Raw genomic sequence first — 20,612 nt, forward strand, 5'->3', positions numbered from 1 at the left:
ATTTAGTTTTCATATAGAATGAGAAGTGAAATAGTAAGACCTGAGCTACCACCTCCTTTAGAGAATTTGTTATATCACACTCACTTCAACAATAAAACTGCAGATGATGCTTTAATAACACAACTATTGTTAATGTTACAAATAAATCCATAGGCCCATCAGCTCAGGAAAGGGCATGGTACTTTACCTTGAACTCATTTTCCTTGTCCTTGGTGCCTTTGTGAAAAGGTCTGTCATAGCGGAATCGCCAGATGTGATTTACTTTGTAAAAGCTCTTAATGTTATCAGGAATGCCATCTCTTTGCAGGACTTCCTGGTTTTCTGGAATTGGTGTCACTGCATAAATCTGCAAATCTGTATGTAAAGAGTTAAGGCTATCTCACTTTATTCAAATTAGCAAAGAACATTGATGACAGACGACAGGGGAAAAACTGCTTTAAAAAAAGAAGCACGCATCACAAATGCTTCTGGACTATTATAGGCTTGGGAAAGGAACCTGAGAGATCTTTAAGGGTTTGGGATTTCTTTGTACTGTTTTGTTGAAATATCCAAATTTGGTTTTGAAACAGAGCTACTTACATGGAATACTTATTCCCTTTACAAGGAGTAAAGGGATTTAATTAAGTATATTCTTACACACAATGTGTCACACCATGCTAACATTATGTTGTATTGTAAGAATTTGAATTACTGTAACTTGAACTGATACACCATTATCACAGTGGTGAGTGTTCTGCAAGTTTGTTGTTTTGTGGGGGTTTTTTTTGGCTATAGTAAGAATCTTAATAACCCACCAAGGAATTTTTACATAAAACCAACAATTACACAAAAAAATTCCAAACATAATAGAGTGACTGGTATAAATTGCAGGGAAATTATCACCTACCATTAATTTCAGTGGAGGCACACAGTGCTAGGTGTACCTACATTTTTTTAAAAGCATGAAAGATGTAACTGCAGTGTACAGTTTTGTGATTATGTGGATACACTGTGCTTCTGCCTGAAAGATGGTCTCATCTGGTTGGTTAGCATGCTGCATAGCAATGGCATGTGGGAACTCATTCAACATTCTCTGCTGGAAGGCCTCCAGCCTTTCGTAGTCATGTCCTCGGCAAACAAATTCCTTATTCTGAGCAGAAAAAGAAAAAAAAACCAAAACCAAGAGGATTATGTGAAATTAATTATGTGAAAATAAATGGGTACCATTAGATAGATCCAAACACATGCTCTTAAATACGGACTTTCTGGGAAGTTTTTACATTGTTTTAAGAAAGAAGAAATAAGAAACAAAAAGCAAGAATGAAAATAAGTAATCTGGAAAGATCTTAGAAGAAGGAAATGTTAGCATACAAAGTATGTTTTACTCAAAAGCCTGGAAAAAATGAATTATTAACTTAAACCTCTAATAAAAATCTAAAGGGGCAAATTGTTCTTAGTTGATATATTAGCGATATATTTTAACCCATCTAAAAATGTAACAAAATTATAATGCAACACACACTTAAGACAAATAAATGGGCTGAAAGTCCTTTCCATTAGGAACTAGGAAACTTTGAAGTTACACAATTCTGAAGAAAAACAATGTTGTAAGAAAATGGTAGAATGTATTAAATTTGTCTTATCCTCTAAATGTTTACCAACTACCAGCCTGCTAAATTAAAATTATCCAGTTTCTGAAATATGAAGTAAAATAATGCCCCTGCATTCAACATAATTCCTTTTCCTGGATGCCCACTATGAAGCTGCACCATTATTTTCCTGAGGCTGTGCAACGTGACTCCAGATACACACACATCCTACATTACACATGCAATGCCTGGATTTGGAGCACCCTCTGGAACCAGTCACTGACTGTGGTGGTGCTGAGGGCTTCCAGATGCTGTGGACCACACCTTTTGGTTCGATTCTGTTTGCAAACATTTGAAATAAGGAAATATCTTCACCATTTTTCTAAGACCATTAAATGAATTTCCTTTTAAAATCCATATAAAATCTGTATTAGAAAAGTCTAAAAAGTCATTACAAATGTGTTCCTCTAGGCAGGCTTAGATAGAAACCATTGCTGTCCTCATCATGTCATGTATCTTGACAACAGAGGAAACATTGGATTTGGGGAGCTTGGACTTTTCATGGAAGTTGCTACAAGACATCAACTGCTATAGTGTTATTGTGCAACTACAAATTAAAATATGAAAGCTCTGTTCTTTATTCCTTCTCTTGCAAACACAGCAAGACTTACAAACTGCTTTGCCGTAAAAAACTTAGTCAAATGTAGTAAATTCTGAGGTGTTCCTTGTTGGTTTTGCAAGCACAAATCTGTGCTATGTACATTTAATTTGGAAAATACATGAATATTTCCTGCACAGATGCATAAGCAGTGAAAGTACTGCACTACTGTGCAACTTCTTCCAGTACTTTTACTTTGTAAGTTGACATTTAGTAATCTAAACATTAAATTATTTCTAATTAAGGTTTTAATTTTTTTTTTTCAGATGACTAGTAGGTAGTATCAAGAACTACGTGCCCATCAGACTCTTTTTGTGCACTGCTTTTAAAGGGAGGAGCTTCATCCTACATTTACCAATTTGAACTTGTCAGTTTCCCCACTACAAAGGCAAAGAAAAATCAGCTTTTTTTAGGCCTCCAGCATAGAAAGGATGTTCTTTTCTCACTTGTTTGAATTACCATAGGAAGAGGAGTTGGATTATGACTGTAGTGGCTCCATGAATAACAAGGATTCTTTTCTCATCCCAAGGTGACAGTCAGTGCAGCTAAATCACTGCAGACTGTGGAAAAGGGGAACAGAGTAAACACTACCAACATTTGCATGGGTGCTTCAGTCATTCAGCATCCAAGATTAATGTTCAAGAGTAACTTTATGTATCTTGTCAGCTTCAGTATGTCGATAATCAATGAAACTCTGCACGCTGAATTTCTAAGTTCAAAAAAACTGGAATGTGGGAATATAATTACTTAAATCCTAAATAGCACTGTCCCACAGCCAAGGGATACCACTTCAGCCACCAGGAGAAGCACAACAGGATATATGGAACTAACATGAAAAGAAGGTGCTTCTCTGTGGAATTGTATAGGTGCATGGTTTCCAACATAAACATGGATATTAAGTTCATGAGGGACCCTGGAAGCCTAGCATTTGTTGTTAGACAGGACCTTTTCTTAATCCTGAAAACATAAGGATATTTCATCAATTACCAGAAAGAATTCCATATTTCTCATAGGATAAGAACTTGTATAAGGCATTATCAAATTCTCACACAGAGAAAGTGACTATGAATGACAGCATGAATTCCAGAATTGGTCCATCCTGTTTATTTTCAATTCACTTACCCTCAAGAAGAATGGGAACTTTTTCCCATAGAATCCAACTCTGAAAAATTCTGGCTCCAAACGTTGCTGATCCATAATTTTATCATATAAAGATGCTTCCATCATCTGGGTGAGATGGGTAAGAAATGCAATTAGTCTTCTTTGATAACATATTTTACTGTAAGCTATCCCAAGCACACTGCTCTGCTCTATTGGAATTGCAGTGCATCCCTGAGCAACAAGGACATACAGAAGTCTCTGAACACATCAGATTAGATAATTATACCCCTTAATGACCTGAAAGTTTCCAAGAATTAAAAAAAAAAAAAAGATTATAAACAAATTAAAGGGTAAAATATTAGATTAATAATATGCATTGCCCTTTAACGAAAGATGGAAGTAACAGAAATGCAGTTTGACACATCTGACCCAGTAGTCTGCTAATCATCCAAACAGGAGGCAGTAATGTGGTCAGTTTAGTCAGGAAAATCCAATTTCCATATTGAAGAGAGTTCTGTCCAAATCATACCAGATTCACATGATTTAAGTATCAAATGTGAGTTCCTTTAAAAATCTTACAGTAGCAATTAGCATATTTTTGATCCATATATCCTACTTTAATTTCACTCAAAACACTGACACAAAATGAACTTCATGTCAAGGTTCTGTTTTTCTGATGATGTTTCCAAGTATTCTCTGTTCTTATTTTTTAATACTGTGAAAAAAAACTAGTATTAGCCCTATTCTAGGTAATGCAGACAGTTATTCAATCCATATATGATATCAATAGCTGCCTAGTTATATTGCTATGAGAAATCCCTACAGCTTGATTTTTGGATTAACAGAGGTGGCACAGATAGAGTAGAAAGGTATTTCTCAATTCAAACACAAAACATATTAAGTACAGTTAATTAAGCATGCATAAACTAATTATTTTATTCATGTAGTGACAGTCAGTTTGCTTTTGCTTATAGGATTCTGCCTTTGGGACATCTAAATATATCTGGAATAAGCAGATCACAGGGAGCACTGCCACATAGCTCTGTGTTGAGAATTTTGCGTAATGCTGTTAAGCAGCTCTGGATTAAGTATAAGTGAGTCCTAGCAGCAACCATCCTACACTTACAGAAAATTAAAAAAGGAAACTGTAACATAAAACTGAATCTATCAGGAGAAGATAAGAAATGGGAAGACTGAATAATCTTTAAAATACTTAAAATCTTTAGAAAGTATCAGAAAGAATGAAGACAATGCTCAGAGGGCTAAGAAAAATGAGAGAAAAGAGGAAGTCTGTGCCAGGAAAGATTAATTTTGGATATACAATATTAAAATCACCATATTTTTAAGCAGTTTATAAAAACATAGCCTGTTGCAAGATGTTAGCTTGCAAGTACAACTGCAAAAATCCACTGCTGCTCCTAGCTAAGGGCTGCATAGACCACATTCCTTGGATAAGCCATAGGAAACCAATTAAACTGAATTCGTAATATCACTTTTCTGAATAAAAGGCCACACAAAAGGGGAGCTGCAGAGGTACAAATATTCCAAGACTGCTTATCTTCCCATTTTTCTCCAAGAAGCTCATACTCCTTTTTTATAATCTTTATTATGGAAAAAACCCAGAAGGTAAAAAAATAAGGTCTGCAAGCCAAACCTAAGGACCATTCCATTGCAAACTCAATTTTCAAGGTAATATTTTCTAACCCAAACCATAAAGCTTCTGAATCTCTGATTGATTAAAAATACTCAGGTACATTACCCTCATCTTGCTGAGATTTCTGTAGTCATAGTAGCTCTCATACTGTTCTGCAATTTTCCTGCATAAGATAATGCCATTTTCCCAACACTGCAAGCAAGTAAAAGATTTCAGTAATTTCAAAGCAACTGTTTGACAGATTATGATTTATTAGTGATCCATTCTTTTTATACTAAGCCATACTTCCAGTAACTGAAAATACTTTAACATATTGTCCACCAGACATACCAATAACTGCTGAGTACTAGAGATGAATTCTTTGAAGGATCAAATATATTTAGAGCCTTATTTAATGAAGTATTTTTACAGAATGATCACTGTACAAGATAGAAGTCATTGCATGTTGTTTGATACTATACTTAAGTTTGAAAAAAAATTATATTTAGAAATTGTATACTTAACATATCCTCCTTAAGTTTATTAGACAGGAAAATATTTTAGTGCACCATAAAAGTTAAACTTATAAGCTGATTACAGAATTAAAAAAAAATATTAACATAACTTCGATTACATTTACTAGGCTTACATAGATGCTACACTAGCTACACAAAATTGCACCAAATTGCTTATTTATCAGAAAATCATTACATACAGTGTATACAAAATTTTACACTACAGTGTAATTACTCCTGCTTAATTCAGAATAAGCATTCTCAGTGATGGCAATTAAATGCCATCCCCCAAACCCATTCCTTTATAGAGATTCTGCAATTGTTTTTCTAAAAGATACAACGTGATTTAGAGTGTGCAAACATAATTCTTATAATGCAGACCCCTAAATTTTTTCCTCACTTGGTCAAGTGGAATTTCATCAGCTTTACAGGGCTCATTTTCATCACCTTTAAAATGGGGAGAAATTATACTATCTTTTATAAAGTGTTATTGCAGTCACAAAGGGAATTGCTACACAAATGTAAATTATTCTCACACGTGAGTGTGGAATTTCTAGCATACAAACAGGACTGAGAGAAACCTACTGTGTTCATAAGTAAAGCTCGTTCAGGCAACAGGAAACATTTGCCTTAAGTATGAGACTGGAAGTAATGTCCTAAAATGAATAAACCATCCTTTACAGATCTACTCAGTAAACCAGGACTATTTTACCTTTCCCCTATCGAAGTTCTGAATGATGGTCAGATGGAGACACTCTTTACGTTGCCACTCTGTTTGCATGGGGTAGTTGAGAAATTCTCTGAGCGGCCGATCAGACCACTCCAACAGCTCATCGTACAGCAGGAGTGTGTAGGCAGCCTCTACAAGACAAATTACAGCTCTTATAGTTTCTACTTACAAGCACCAAACACATAAAACAGTCAAACAAAGCAGAGAGAAATGTGAATACTCTTGATGACATGCACCTTTTTAATGGGTAATTCATTTAGTTTCAAGTATGAAGCAGATGGCAGTGCTGGTTTTGGACAGCTACTATATACAGCTATAACAAATTCAGCTTACATTTTCAGACAGTATTTAAAGTGGAGTCACTGGGACAATTTTCCTGGAGTCTGACAATACAAAAGGGGACAGAGAAACTTCAAAATAATTTCCTACTAACCCACAGAATTCCCTACTGCTAAGGAGAAACTCACAATAGCTCTGCTCTCTCAACAAGACAATGAGGACCAGAGGATGAGGAACATCAGTAGAAAAAGAGGAAAGAAGATAGACAATGATGGGGTCACAGTTCAAAATACATCAGAGCTGGGAGGGGGATGGAAGGGAAGATATGTGCTTACTAGAATACATAGAAAATAGGTCCCTCATCGCTGAACCTAAACACTCTACCATAAAAAATAATTTAGAAGTGAACACACAATTTTATTATTTTTTAGAATTAAAATTATTTTTCTTATTTTTAGATTGGAAGACAATCAAACCTACTCCTGCTTTCTGGTCAGAGAACCAGGTAGTAATATCGGGAACATCAGTACAAACTATCTGGGAATATAAAAATTACTATTTTTACTTTGATTTAAAGAATTTGTAAGAAACAGTACATTAGAACTAGCATTAAATGAAGCTCCCTGTTACAGTCAAACTTTAGGCAATTATGAAACACCAGAATTACTGCTAGTTATGACAATTCACTTTGTGTAACTGTGCACACACATTATTGTTTTCCGAGTTAGTTTTCCCACTCTGTTTTTCCACTCACAGGACAGCTTTGCTTGAGTGAGTAAGTACAAAGAAGAGCCATGCTCTGGAGATGTACTGCACTGGAGAAAAAAGGTGCCTACTAGACTTATTTTATTCCAGACTTTATTGGTTGAACATAATACAAAAAATAACTAGGAAGCAGTAAAGTACTTTTTATGCTAAGGTAAGTTTGCCCCAGATAATCATACCCTACTTCTGCCACTGCCATATGAGTTCCTATAAGACAGCTGCCTTCAACCAAACCAAACTGTACAGACTTTTTTTCTAACAGTAGCATTCCTCTTATGCATCCAGCTTAAGAACTCGGGGACGAAAAACCATCACTGCAGCAGATGTTTGTGGGAGAGTATACTTTGAATCCAAATGTAAAATGCTATGCATGGTGCAAAGATTTATGTGCTGCAATAGGTACGTGCAAAGGATTCTGACTGAAGTGACACAGGCAACCTTAATTCTGGCATCACACAGCTTTCAGGCTGCTTGGCTGGTAGCAACTCATGGTTTCAAGCTACAGCTTGGTACTCAAAACTTGCAGCATATTTATATACCATATAAAAATATATATAAAAAATCCATGAAGTCGATAACAACAAATTACTCAAGATCATAAGGAAGCAAAAGGTAACAGAGAGATGTCAGGATAGCTCACTGTGACCTTTCTGATGTGGCATGCAAGCTCTTTGTTTTACCAGCTTTTGTCTGCCATGCCAATTTTATATATTTTTTGTTAAAGTTATCATAAATGTATATAGAAGGTTTCTAAAATGGCCATAGTGGACATAAGGTCAAAGGGTCCCTCTAACTCAGAATCCTCTCCCTGGCAATGGCCAGCATGCCAAATAGCATATTGATACATCTGGGAGAAGTCTGGAACTATTGGCTGTGCACCAAAATAGTAAGGAGAGATAAACATGTGTGGGAAATTCAATTTATACAGGAAAAATTAAAAAAATCCAAACATTTCTAAGACAGATAGATACAAAGACAATCTCACTACACTTCTCAGGTGATTGATGGGACACAAGAGAAATCAGTGCATTTATGTGCTTCACCCTCAAGTGAGTTATATTTATACTTGCAACTGAGTGCTGTGTAAAGAAAGATCTGAAGCTACATTTTATTGACGAGGATTATTTTTTTTTTTTTTAACAGAGGATTATTAGAAACAGTTCTGTAAATCATATTATGAAAGGAGAGAATTTTAAGGACAAGCTGACTTCATCCCTAGGATGAAACTATGCAGTTAGTGAACTAATGGAGCAAAATGTAGGAACGCAATGGAAGCAGCAAACTTCTTTTCTGGCTTCCATGTACTTTAAATCAGATTTACAAAAGGTCTATGTTCCTGTCACTGATTGACTGATAAGGCAGGGAAATGGACAAAATAGGTCTGTTTTCTAATGGAAAGACTGTCTTTATCCCAGTACCATGAGTGTGAGACAATGCTTCCTTAAGGCTCTCATGGAAAGAAAAAAAAAAAAAAAAAATCGAAGCGATGGAATTTACCATGGCAAGGCATGTAAAAATCACAGATGTTAGCAATTAATAAACAACAAAAACAACAAAGTTCTGGAAATAAATTTCAAGCAAAATATTATTTAAAATAAGAATGGGTAGTAAAACAATTTTAAAAAAATAAGGTTCATATCGCTGCTAAAGGTAAACTGGACACAGCATTGTCTAAAGAGTTACTAAGATCCGTTATGTAAAATCAGGAAATGAATAGTTTTCCACAAAAGCCAGCTGTGGCAAAGATATTATTTGATTATCAAAACTCCCTTGTGACTCAGTACTGCCAGGTCACATGAGGAAATTAAAATCTCTCCTTAATATTCCCTGCTATTTAGTCTACTCTTTAAACCCATGAAGTGCAAAAGGACTGTGGAAATACCACGCAAGGGATTTTCCCATGGATAGCAGAAAAGAAATTTGGTGTGGCAGGAAGTACCTGTAGCCTATTTCTAGAGATTTCTACCCCCAGAGATCTAATCTGCCTTTAAGAGGGAAAAAGATCTGGGAGACTCTGGACACGAGCAGTTGCAATTGCAAGCACTGGGGAAAAGATGGAAGTACTATATTGTCAGTTAAATCAGAAGATAGTGATTCTGTTTTCTCAAAAACAAAATTGGTGGAACCTACTCACCCAAATGAAGGGCACTTTATGTGGTATAAACAACTACTGTGCACATTATCTTGTTTCTACATTTAAAAGATAATGGTCAGTCCTAGCACTAAATTCACATCAAGAAATCTTGGATGATCGTACTGCAGATGTCGTGTGTGAAAATTCAGAAAGACATCAGCAAAGTGCTACGCTTCTTACGGGTCTCAGGGTCTCTGTCTCATGGTAAGTGATACTCCCTTCATTTTTTAGCCTAAAAGTTAGGTTCTGAACCACACCAAACAGCTACAAATAATTACATTACAAATAATTATAAAGGCTCTGATAGCATCAGAGGTACTCAGAAAAACTTCCTCTAAAGTTCTTGGGTGAAGAATGACTGTATCACAGATTTATTGCTAGTGTGCATCAAGAGCAGTCATTTACATCTAACACACCACAGCTTGTAGCAGAGTTGTGGGGCTCAACTGTGCACAGAAACTCAGCTGTTGCCTGGGTTCATACATTCTGCACTAAGGCTACAGGTTTGCAGAAGACTGCAAATCATTGACCAGTCCTGAGTATCTTTTTCTAGTCTGTACTCAATTACCTGTGAAGTTTTGTGCTTTCAGATGTAGGTCGTACAGCTTATGAATATAGCGAATATACATCTCTTCCTTGTTCAGTTCAGTCTTGTAGAAATTCTGCAATGAAATAGAATTTTGTAATGAAATGTAATTAATAAATATATGATAGTGGCTGTACACAAGAGACTTCAAATGTAATGCACTGGAAATACATACATAGATATGGAAGTTTCCTGTGTACAAAAAGTCATTACACAGAACTGCAGTAATACAGTAAGAAATAGTAAATGGAATAGTAAATTTTCAGTAGAAAAGGCCTATCTCTGAATAGGTTTTTTTTTAATTTAAATTATCATAGAACGTCATGCAAAAAAGTCTTAGTTCAAAACATTCATTATTTATTTGCAAGCCCTAAAACAAAGTATGAAAAAGTTATAGGGAGAGGAGCTTAACCCTATAGCCCTGTACACAAGTAATGACATACTCATTATGGACAAGCAGCTAGAGTCCCCCTGCTATCCTTATTTAATATTCAGGATAATCTGCTTTGGTTATAAAAAATTATAGGATAAAAGAATCTAACACTACACCTCATTAGCAATTAACAATTTCTGTTCTACTATTCAAATATTGCTATTTTGAACTTTTAAGCAAGCGGCCAAAATTTTCTATCTAATGCAGAGTATTCTTGTTCTCTGCTAGTGTTCCCTACACTGACTTAATATCAAAGAGAAAGGTGAGAAGAATATTATGAAAATACCAAAATAAAAATTTTATGGACAAAGTGTTTTTTTAACTGACTTGAGAAAATGGCTAGATATCAATAGCTGTGAATTGACATGCCCCCTTCTGTCATTTAATCCAGAGACTTCTCTTTTCTTCCCATAAGGTGTAATTCAGGAACAGATGTTTCTCTTTAGAAGAGAAAATGAAAAAATAACTATTTGTATGTTCCTATTCACCTGTATGAAAAAAACAGCCTACAAATCAGAACTGCAAGCAATAAAGCATAAAGATTATGACAAAACATAGCACTGAACTGCAATACTAAACTTCTTGGCTCTTACCCCTATGCACTGAATGCATTTGTCACAAGTCTAAACCATACAAATCAAGAGGTTCTTCTCTGAAGCTCAGTTCTGACAATATCCAGTTGGTCTGTCAGGCAGACCATGGCAAGACAAGGCAGTCACAGCTCAGGAAATGCATCATGCTGATTCACAGGATTCAAAGTATTTCAAAATATAAAATGTAACAGATGTAATCTTCAAAATGGGACACGGTATAAAAAAAATGACTTCCCTAATGAAGAAAGACTTCTTCTCCTAAGAAAAAACAGCTTGAAAACAACATTCAAAGAGGCAATGCAGACTTGTTCTTCTTAAATGGCATGATGTCATATGCCAGTGTAAAGCAACACAGGAAAACATCCTCTTTCTAAAAAATATATCATTTCAAATTAATAGAACCTGAAATATCAATTAAATATCAAACCATGAGGACCAGAGATGCCTGAGAAAAACTCCTCAGTGAATTACCAAAAGTTTATTTTCAATGCTTTTGTACAACTCTGTGATAAAAGTGTTCTTTCATTAGAAATTCAGCTTTCAAACTAGAGTTAGGTGATTCTTATGAAGAAGGAATTAAATCCTTTAGACACACACCTCTTAAACCAGCTTTACCAAACAACCATTTCTAATGTGAAGCCTATTCCAGATGATCCAGAGGGTGGGGAGAGTAGGAAAAATGCTCCTACCTTCTCCCTTCATCTAAGTTATTGCTATTGGTGCATACTCCTTCTGCATATTTCATGATATGGCATAATTCCAGTTAATTTGATAACTTGGTAAACAACTCTATTTTCTGGAAGAACAGCATATACCACTATGGCAAAACAACATAAAAATTATCTTTTCATCTATTATCTTTGGAAGTCAGAATATCTTCAAAGTAGTGGTGAAATATGAAGTACTGCTTCTTCCTCTGGACTTCAAATAATTTTTATATTATATATTCCTCTAATTACTCACTGCATGAAACATCTTCTAAGACGACAAACAATTCACCCATCATATGGACAAGGAAATGTCTTAAAATTTGTGTGATACTTCTTTAATTGAAATTTCCTTTTCAAAATTTAGCATTTCTTGTTTCTCTGGTATACAAATAGTATTCAAATTTGTCTGAAAATTATTAAGATATGAAATTTGCTTTAGCCTGTAAAAGGCATTGAAAATCCCATTAAAAAGCATTATGTTGTACTGGCTTTTTAAAAAAATCTTTGAATTTTCTTTTTGTGCAGTTGTTGGATGATTTGCTAGTAATAGTTTAAAAACTCCTTAGTGATAGGATGAAAATAATCCAGGTGCTTTACAGGATCAAGATCATGCCAGATATCCTGACAGAAAGCCAGATGCTCTACAGCTATGCAGTAAACATCAGTATTTAGAGAGCTCTGGTTTTCAAATGAAGAAATCCTTTTTTCTCTTATGTATAGCTGCTACTTAGAAGTGATACCAAATTGTTTCACTGACATAAAAAATGCAGAATTACAAGTCAGCTTAGTCTGGTAGGAGTTTTTTTGTTTGGTTTTGGTTTGTTGTTTTTTTTTTTATTTTCCCCTGGCTAAAAATATAGATTTCCAAAACATTCACCATGAAAATGGAAACTTTCAAAGGTTAATGGAAGTCATCAAATTTGTCAGTGCAAACTGGCCTAGAGCCAAAATGCATCTTCTAAACTAAAATGGAATCTTTTTCATACCAAGAATTTGCACTGTTGGTTTGTTATAATGATGATAACATGACTACAGAAGGTCTTGAGCAGCATTTCTGGCAGCAGCATTTCTATTGGGAAGAAAATAGATAGCCTGCAGTCTTCAAAAGATATCCCATAATAACAATGTCATAACAGCCAGCTTGTGCCAGTTATTGGGGAAAAAAGAAAACAGGAAGAATCACATAAGTTTTATTGGGTTTGGGGAAGGAGGAAAAGCTTGTGTGTTTCTGTGAACTTGAAGACTACTTAAACTTGGAAAATAATTTGGTGAAGCTTACCCAGTAGGGAGAGACTGTAAATTGAATAAAGAAGTACTAGAGATTACTCAGAGCCCAACCATAAAATGTCAAGGAAGACTAACTCCCCACTGGATCAATTTCACTTAAAGAAAAAAAAAAAAAGTAAGTTATCCCAAGTGCAGTATTATTCTGTCAGCTTCCATTTAAACTGCATCAAGAAGAAAAGTACCCCCTATTCAAATGTGTGGCTGTATCCTAGACAATGTTCAACTGAAATCAAAAAGGAAAAGAAAAAAGTATTATACAAACCAAAAGGCTGACAGTGCAGCCAATCTTTTTGCCATCCACTTCTCCCATTTTCATGCAGTCCCTAAAACAGAAAGTAATGCAAGTCAAAAGAAATGACATTTATCCTCTTACAGCAAAGCTCATCTCAGAGAACAGATGTATCTGACTCAGGAAGCTGACTGAAATGATGCAACCTAAAGGCATTTGGGTGAAACCTGACCCAGGTGTGTAAGGGATTTCATGCCTCCTTTTCTAAGACATGGAATACCTCAGTTGTCAAGAAAGCTTTTTTCTGTCTCTGTCATTGACTTGCTAGGTGACTGCTGGAGATTATCTGGTTTCTTCATACCTTGTGCCCAAATCACACCAGCAGCAGCCAGCATGACTGCCACAAGAGGCAGTACCACTTCCCTCCTGCTCCCAGGCACCCATTCCCAGTCCTGCACTGCTGCCTGCACAAACCTCAGGAAAAGATGTAAGTTACTTAGCATCTTTTGCTGGGTTAGTTTTAGCCCATGTCAGTTAGATGACCAAAGTGCAGCACACTTATGTTGGCACAAGGAAAAGGGTGAAGTGAGGAAGGGAATAAGTAGGGATGAATCTGCTTCCTTCAGAGACAGTTTTGCTTCTAAACTGGTCACAGAAGTACAGCATTAGTTCCTTCTCTATGAAAAAAAGAGAATCACATTGACCTCACTAGAAAATGCTCCAAGTTCCACCAAATTGTCCTCAGTACCAGTTTATAACTGTTATCATTTATTGTTTGGGGAGGCAACAGATCAGAAGTTAAAATGGAACCACACAGAGTTTGAGTACCATGAAGAGAAAAACAGTCTCAGTATAACCATATTGAGATTAAAAAAAATAACAGGCAGATATGACTATGCACTCACTCAAATAAATTTAATGTAATTAAAAAATATTCTGGCATACATGAGCTAAAACAATCACCCCAAATACTCTCATAACCACCAGTGTGCATAATTGTTTTGAAGGATGTTGGATTCAGAACCCTGAAGGTTGTAGTCCAGCCAAGTCCTGAAGAGAAATAGCACTTCCAGGCTGCTATAAATTAAGAATTCAGTCTCTTTTTTGACAAAATAGCTTTTCTTCCAAACTGGAAGTGAGGACAGCAATAATACCAAGCCTTACCATGTGTCCCCCATGCAATCAGGGGAAAAAATAATCTTTGTGCATTTAAGATGCACAAAGTGATACAACTGATGGCAATAAGGAGGACTAAGCTGAAATCTGAGGTTTCTACACAGGCTTCACAAATGACTGAGAAAATCCCTCTTAGCCTCCCACTCCTAGAAGGGAGAATATGTCTCTTATTTCCCTCTCCTTTGTTCATGTGATACAGTCAGATGCAAGCTCCTCACCCAGAGATCATACCTTTGTATACATACTTACTGTGCTAGCTGACACTACAGCTAAGCATGACTGACAGTGTGATAGGAATTTTACATTGTTGTAAAACAACTGTCAGGTGATTAGTATTGAGCTCTGTGTCTCCAGGCAGACTTGAGTCAGTAACCTCCTAGCAAAAGTTGCAATATTCCTTGATAGGAAACTCATACCAACTGCTGGATTTTCATACCATGGGGAAAATACTTGGTTGATTTTCATCCAGCTTGTCTCATTTTCCTGTTAACTAAGCAGCTGCTGTCAAGAGATGTGGAGCACATCCAGTTGATGTGTCCACATGCAGTCATCATTTCTACAAGATACCACATTTGCCTCCTGATACTTTGAAGGTGACAATCCTACTTATGAACTGTGACAAGCACTCACCTGTAGTCCAGTAACCTCTCCATGAGGCGAGTGACAGTGGCAATTAATGAAACGCCACTTTCCCTCCATGTTTCCCGCTCAATTTTCTTCAGTAGACTGAAAAAAAAAAAGAAGCCAGAACAATTTCACCATTTATTTTTAACTGTCACTATGACAACCACTCTGCTTTTACCAGTACCTTAACACTGCAGCAACATCTTTGATAGTTAGGTTTTCTTCTACAAACACCCTCCCAAGAATCACAATTTGCAAACAATGTCTTACCTAGGATAAGGACCAAAAAGTGGAATTCTAGTCCAGGAAGCATTGACAAAACAAATGATTTTTATATTAGCTGCATTAGGTTAAAATATATCAAATAGCGAATTTTCAGAATATTAATAACCCAAAGACTCAACAGAACTCTTACATAAAATTTATGTAATAATTTCATGCTGGAAACAGGCAGCTTAAAGATATACTTAGAAAAGAATATATTTATCAACACAATATACCTTCATTGGTGTTTTTAACAAAGATTTTCCCTCCTCTCTAATATTTCAGCATGCATTAAATTTAAGTATGAGGAAGAGTTTTAATAAGATGATTTACTCTCTTCACTTAGTATTTCCTTGTGAGAACTGAAGATTTTCTCACATCATGCCCATGTAAAATTGCACTAACTTAAATTGTCAGAAGATTCTTGATTAGCAACTGTTGTTACACCAATGTAAGCAAAGATTACAGACTGAAGTGAAAAGATTATTATTGCAAGCAGAGCTGTTGGTAAAATGGTATTTAATACTTCTTTCTTTTACAGTTCTCTGATTTTCACTGCTTTAGTTTATCAAATATTAATCACTCCAGCATGAATTTCCAATATTCTCTCCTGAGAATAAACATGGAAATATTTAGCTACAGAACTGTGTTACATTTATGCTTTGGTGCAGGACCTCAGACCGCCGATATGACCATGAAGGTATTTTAGGAGTCTCCTTGAAAATGTTTTACTTTGAATGCTCTGAAAATTGCCACATGCATATACTTTTCAGAGAATTGTTCATAGCATCTCTGAACCTTCTGTCTGCAGTGGGCAAGCTGTCAGCTCCACTGACCTTCATCTACACTGAGCATGTGCAGTCCCATGAAACTCCTACATCCGAATTTCACCAAACATGTACCAGTGCCCAGTAACTCCTACATGCCAACTGCACTAACTGCACACTCCAACTCTGCTCAGCTCCTTACATGCAGAGGGATATCACAGATGCAATTCTGCAAACTAATTCAACCTAAACGAAGCTGTGTTCTACTAGAAGCAAGGAGGAAACATGGATCTTCATTCTTGTTCTTGTTGTGATCTTGTTCTTGTTGTGATCTCAGACTCACTTCTCTTTAGTAGGCAATCAGATACTATCCCTTCACATTCAGAGACCATCTCTACCTGTCATTGCTAGCAGAGACAGGTGACAAGGCTATCCTTAAACATTAGAAGCTGAAGCACTGATCTGACATCTCTGCTTTCCATACAGAATGCACAGGCAAATTCACTTTTAAACCCCTTACATTCCTTTCAGTATAAGTTTTTGTGTATAATAAATAGAAGTAGAGCCTACTACATTATTAAGCACTGGTTACTGCACTGATTTTTCCTTTCTATTGCCTTTCAACTCTGTATTGAACAGCGACATTTCAACTTAAATTCACCAAAATAATTACCTACCACTCCTATAGAAAAACAACAGAAGTCTGACTTCTCTTTTAAAACAGATGGTTTTCATCTGCATTTGACTTATGCATGTTCTTTATAAATGTATTGGCATATACAATTTCTACAAATGGGCTGTGCAGATACATTCAAAGTACTTATTCAAACTGACATTAATGTCGTCAGTTCAACAATTTCATGACTTGCCTCCTGATGAATGCCTCCCCCTCTCCACCATACCTCTCTCAGCACAATGCACAGAACAATCACTCAGAATTGAAGAGCCACTGAAATATATCCCTTAGATTCTTCATGGCTAAATTCCAATAGATTTACATTCCTGTTACTTACAGGTCCCAAAGTGTAGCCAAGATGCTATATTCTACAAAGCACTCAGGGAGATAAATCTCCTTTAACCATGCTACTACTATAATTTAACATCTGGGCTCACTTGAACAGTTGTGGGCTTTGTTTGATTGATTTTTTCCAGTCTTGGGTTCCCAAGAAAATGAAAGTAGAGTAGAAACCCAGAGGATCAGAGCTCTCTTAGACCCATGTTCAGGCTAACTCAGTCATCTCACAGGCATCTGATCCAAGAGGTGTCTTATAACAACTGGATGTCTATTTTGGAGCACTAAGTCTACCAGGTACCTCACTACTGTGAGACGTTCCCTCAACCAGTCAGATGGATCAAAAGTCAAACTTTGCTACAAAAGTTCAGTGAAGATCTAGCCAAACCCCACGAAAATATTCAGAAGGGCTCTGAATGATTCAGTCCAGACAGAGTCTAATGGACTGGGCTGTGCTGAATTCAGTCATCAGGGGAAGTAATTAAGACAGCATAGCAGGGAGAGGGAGCAGTCAGTCATCACTTTTTGTATAACAGTTTCATGGCTCAAGAAATCACCCACAAACTGGCAGAGCTTGGTATTAAATGCCTGCTCAGTGTGAATATCAGGTCCCATTTCTTCAAAGGGAAGTCTCATCATCAGGCCCCCAGTGGAGCTCACTAGCCCAGGTTCTGTGTTTCAGTAACACGGCCACCTGACCTCCAAACCTGAAATCGCTTGTGTGCAGTTACAGAAGTAATAAACTGGCAGCATCCATTGGATTGAGAACAGAAGATCTACTTGAATATATCCCTTGGCTTCCAGCTGTTTCAGAAAGTGAAATCATACTTTTCCCTGTGCTAATTAACTGAGGAATTCCACTGCAGTGAAACAGTGTAAATGTAGGCCAGGACACCTTTCATACCACAATTACACAGGGCAGCAATTACAATGTAGTTTCTTGTTATAGCAAAATGTTCACCACTCCAGGCTTTGCAGCTCTTCAAATGCCATCAGGAGCTAATCACTGTGTGGTCACATTCAAGTCCCTAGAAAGACACTGATTTAAAACAGTCATTTTCCCCTTCCTTTCACTATGTCTTTTCATCCGATACAGATAATTCCATTTTTAGCAGTGGATTCTAAGCATATAGTAGTTTAAATTTTTCCAGAGATGCTTATAACTAATCCTTGAAAACAGAAGATATTGAAGGGAAAGAAGCAGTGAATGTCTATGGGGAAAAAAGTAGCTACCATGGAAGCTGAGATATATAACTTCATTTTCACTTTCAGGCAAAATAAACAAAAAGCATGACAAAACCTCAAAGTATCACACCCACTGCAGTTACTAAACTATATCCAAAGTAGGCACCTGCATCCCCTTGGCTCCCAGCTGTACCCAGCAAAATTAACCATGCTAAACCTTGAGAAAGTTCAGGTTAATATTGCAGCCTTCTGTTTCATAAAGACTACAATAAAACTGCTTGCTGCAAAACTATATTACTGTTCCACAGTCATCAAATACATACCACATCTCTGTCACTTCAGCCCAAACAAGTCTGGTTCCTTGCCCTATCTGAAGACACTCTGTTATTTCTTAGTTCAAATTACCCATTACCCCTGTCCCTTGCATTCAGCTCCCTAAACTGTCCATCTGATTGTAATAATTTCCCTTCACATACACTAGAACACTATGTCATCCATTTTAGATTAATATCTTCTGCAAGATCTTCTCTTGAGAGGTGTTACTATGTGGAGTCAAATTGAACTTAGATAAAAAAAATAATATTACTATTTTTTGCAGGCTTGAACAGAACTTACAGAGCTGTTACTCTGAAATTTCCCAAGGAGTTTAGTTTTAACTTCTGCTATACCAGAACAGAAACAAGTACACTGATGCTGTGAGACATTTTGCAATTTAAATTACTATGCCTATGTCTTTAGCATTTAGATTTATAGAAGGCTCTCACTATTTTTTCACTGTATCTTGTTTAACATTCCCCAGTTTAAATCTAACTCAAAACTGTAAAAAAATTAGGATCTATATTTCATTCCAACATGCTTTCTTATAGAATTTTAGGTTATTTCAGTGACAGACATCCTGATGCATTTTGCACATGAGAATGCATTTAGACTTCATTTTATAATTAAGAGTTTTTCCTTTAATGACTTTAGTTAGAAGTTAGAATACTGTCTTGCTAAAATATTGAAATAATTTTACCTTCTACTATCTTTACTGAGATTATGAAAAAATTCATGAACAGCTACATGGAAGTTCTGCTTTAGCATACTGTACTGTAGCTTACCATTATTTATCAATTTCCATAATATTCTGCCTGATTTGCCTACTACTTTCTGCTTCTGGATATGACAAATAAATAGGAACTCTATTTTTTTCAACTCAATATGACTTAAGATTATTTTATGTTTGCTATCCAAAGACACCGAGATCTGAATGTTGTTATTTAAGCAAAGACAACAGAGCTAAAACTAATACTTAAAGAAGAAGCAATGTTTAAGAAGCCATATAAACAGCCTGGAATCCTGAATTACATCTTCTATGAAAGACACCAGAAATAAATGAAATCTCCACCTAGGTGGAATTGAGTTCTGAGGAACAACAGAGGCAGAGGTCAGTTAGTTATTTTGTACCTGTACTCTGAGACAGCAATTTATTTCAGTCAATGGGAAAACTTAGGAACAACCTTAGGAATTTCAGCATTATTAGCTTTTCCTATTGGAGTTCTGTGATACACCATTTATTAAAATATACCAAAATCTTAACAAGTAATTAAAAAATAATGACTAATTATATCAGAATAAATAAAATTGTATAAATGAAGAAATCAACAAGTGACATTACATAGGTGAGTACACATTTCTGGCAATAGCAAATTACTTATTTAACAGCTTTTTGTTGAATTCTCATGCCTTGCTTTTAAGATGCTCCATTTAAGCTCTACCCGCACCCTGTGCAATTACAAAGCTTTTCTGATTTTAAAATTAGTAGTTAGAGAAATAAATGGCTCTGTGATTTAGCAGATTTAGCCTTTCCCAATCATAGCTGTATGCATGAGATACAGTCAGACTTCACAGATGCCATACAACACTGTAAAATGTTTTGTTCCTCATTTTTTCAGGGAGAAAAAAGAAAATAAAAAAGAGATTCACAGCTGGTTTAAGCTTTACATCTCTACATCGGTATCAGCATCAGACACAAGCAACAGAACTCAAGGAAGTAGTGTAACAGAAGCATATTTACTCACATACTGTTGAAGAGCTCTCGGTATGTTTCGTCACCTTTACCTTCCGACATGAGGCTGTCCAGTTTGTCAATCAGTTTTGCTTCCACCTGCAACATATAAGTGTGGTGTAAAGAGCTTCTTTTTCCCCCAATGAGATTAGAGAAAATTGAGGGAAGATTTGGTTTTATGCAAGAGACTTTGCTAAATGCATATCTTAGAATATGCTTAGAACTGTTGGTCAATCATGTAAATCTGATGATAAGTCACTTCATCTCTTTGAAGCTGTTATCATTCCCAAGGTTTGTGGGTTTTTCTTTTTTTGGT

At 36.1% G+C, this 20,612-nt stretch overlaps 1 protein-coding gene across 6 annotated transcripts in view; it reads right to left on the reverse strand.

Moving 5' to 3' along the window:
• The window catches only part of DOCK4 (dedicator of cytokinesis 4), a 233,927-nt gene that overhangs the window by 23,222 nt on the left and 190,093 nt on the right, over window positions 1-20,612 (reverse strand). For 4 of the 6 annotated variants that reach the window (XM_071733657.1, XM_071733658.1, XM_071733655.1 and 1 more), the window contains exons 32-41: window positions 20,310-20,395; window positions 15,292-15,318; window positions 15,028-15,123; window positions 13,255-13,315; window positions 9,952-10,045; window positions 6,188-6,336; window positions 5,087-5,173; window positions 3,349-3,453; window positions 988-1,129; window positions 188-354 (exon numbers count right to left, since the gene is read on the reverse strand). In XM_071733657.1, coding sequence (XP_071589758.1) covers window positions 188-354; window positions 988-1,129; window positions 3,349-3,453; window positions 5,087-5,173; window positions 6,188-6,336; window positions 9,952-10,045; window positions 13,255-13,315; window positions 15,028-15,123; window positions 15,292-15,318; window positions 20,310-20,395 — 1,014 coding nt within the window. The remainder of the gene's footprint in view (window positions 1-187; window positions 355-987; window positions 1,130-3,348; window positions 3,454-5,086; window positions 5,174-6,187; window positions 6,337-9,951; window positions 10,046-13,254; window positions 13,316-15,027; window positions 15,124-15,291; window positions 15,319-20,309; window positions 20,396-20,612) is intronic. The other 2 variants (XM_071733659.1, XM_071733656.1) reach the window with 1 other exon arrangement.

This window comes from Heliangelus exortis, chromosome 1 (genome assembly GCF_036169615.1).
Source record: "Heliangelus exortis chromosome 1, bHelExo1.hap1, whole genome shotgun sequence".
Lineage (NCBI taxonomy): Eukaryota > Metazoa > Chordata > Aves > Apodiformes > Trochilidae > Heliangelus > Heliangelus exortis.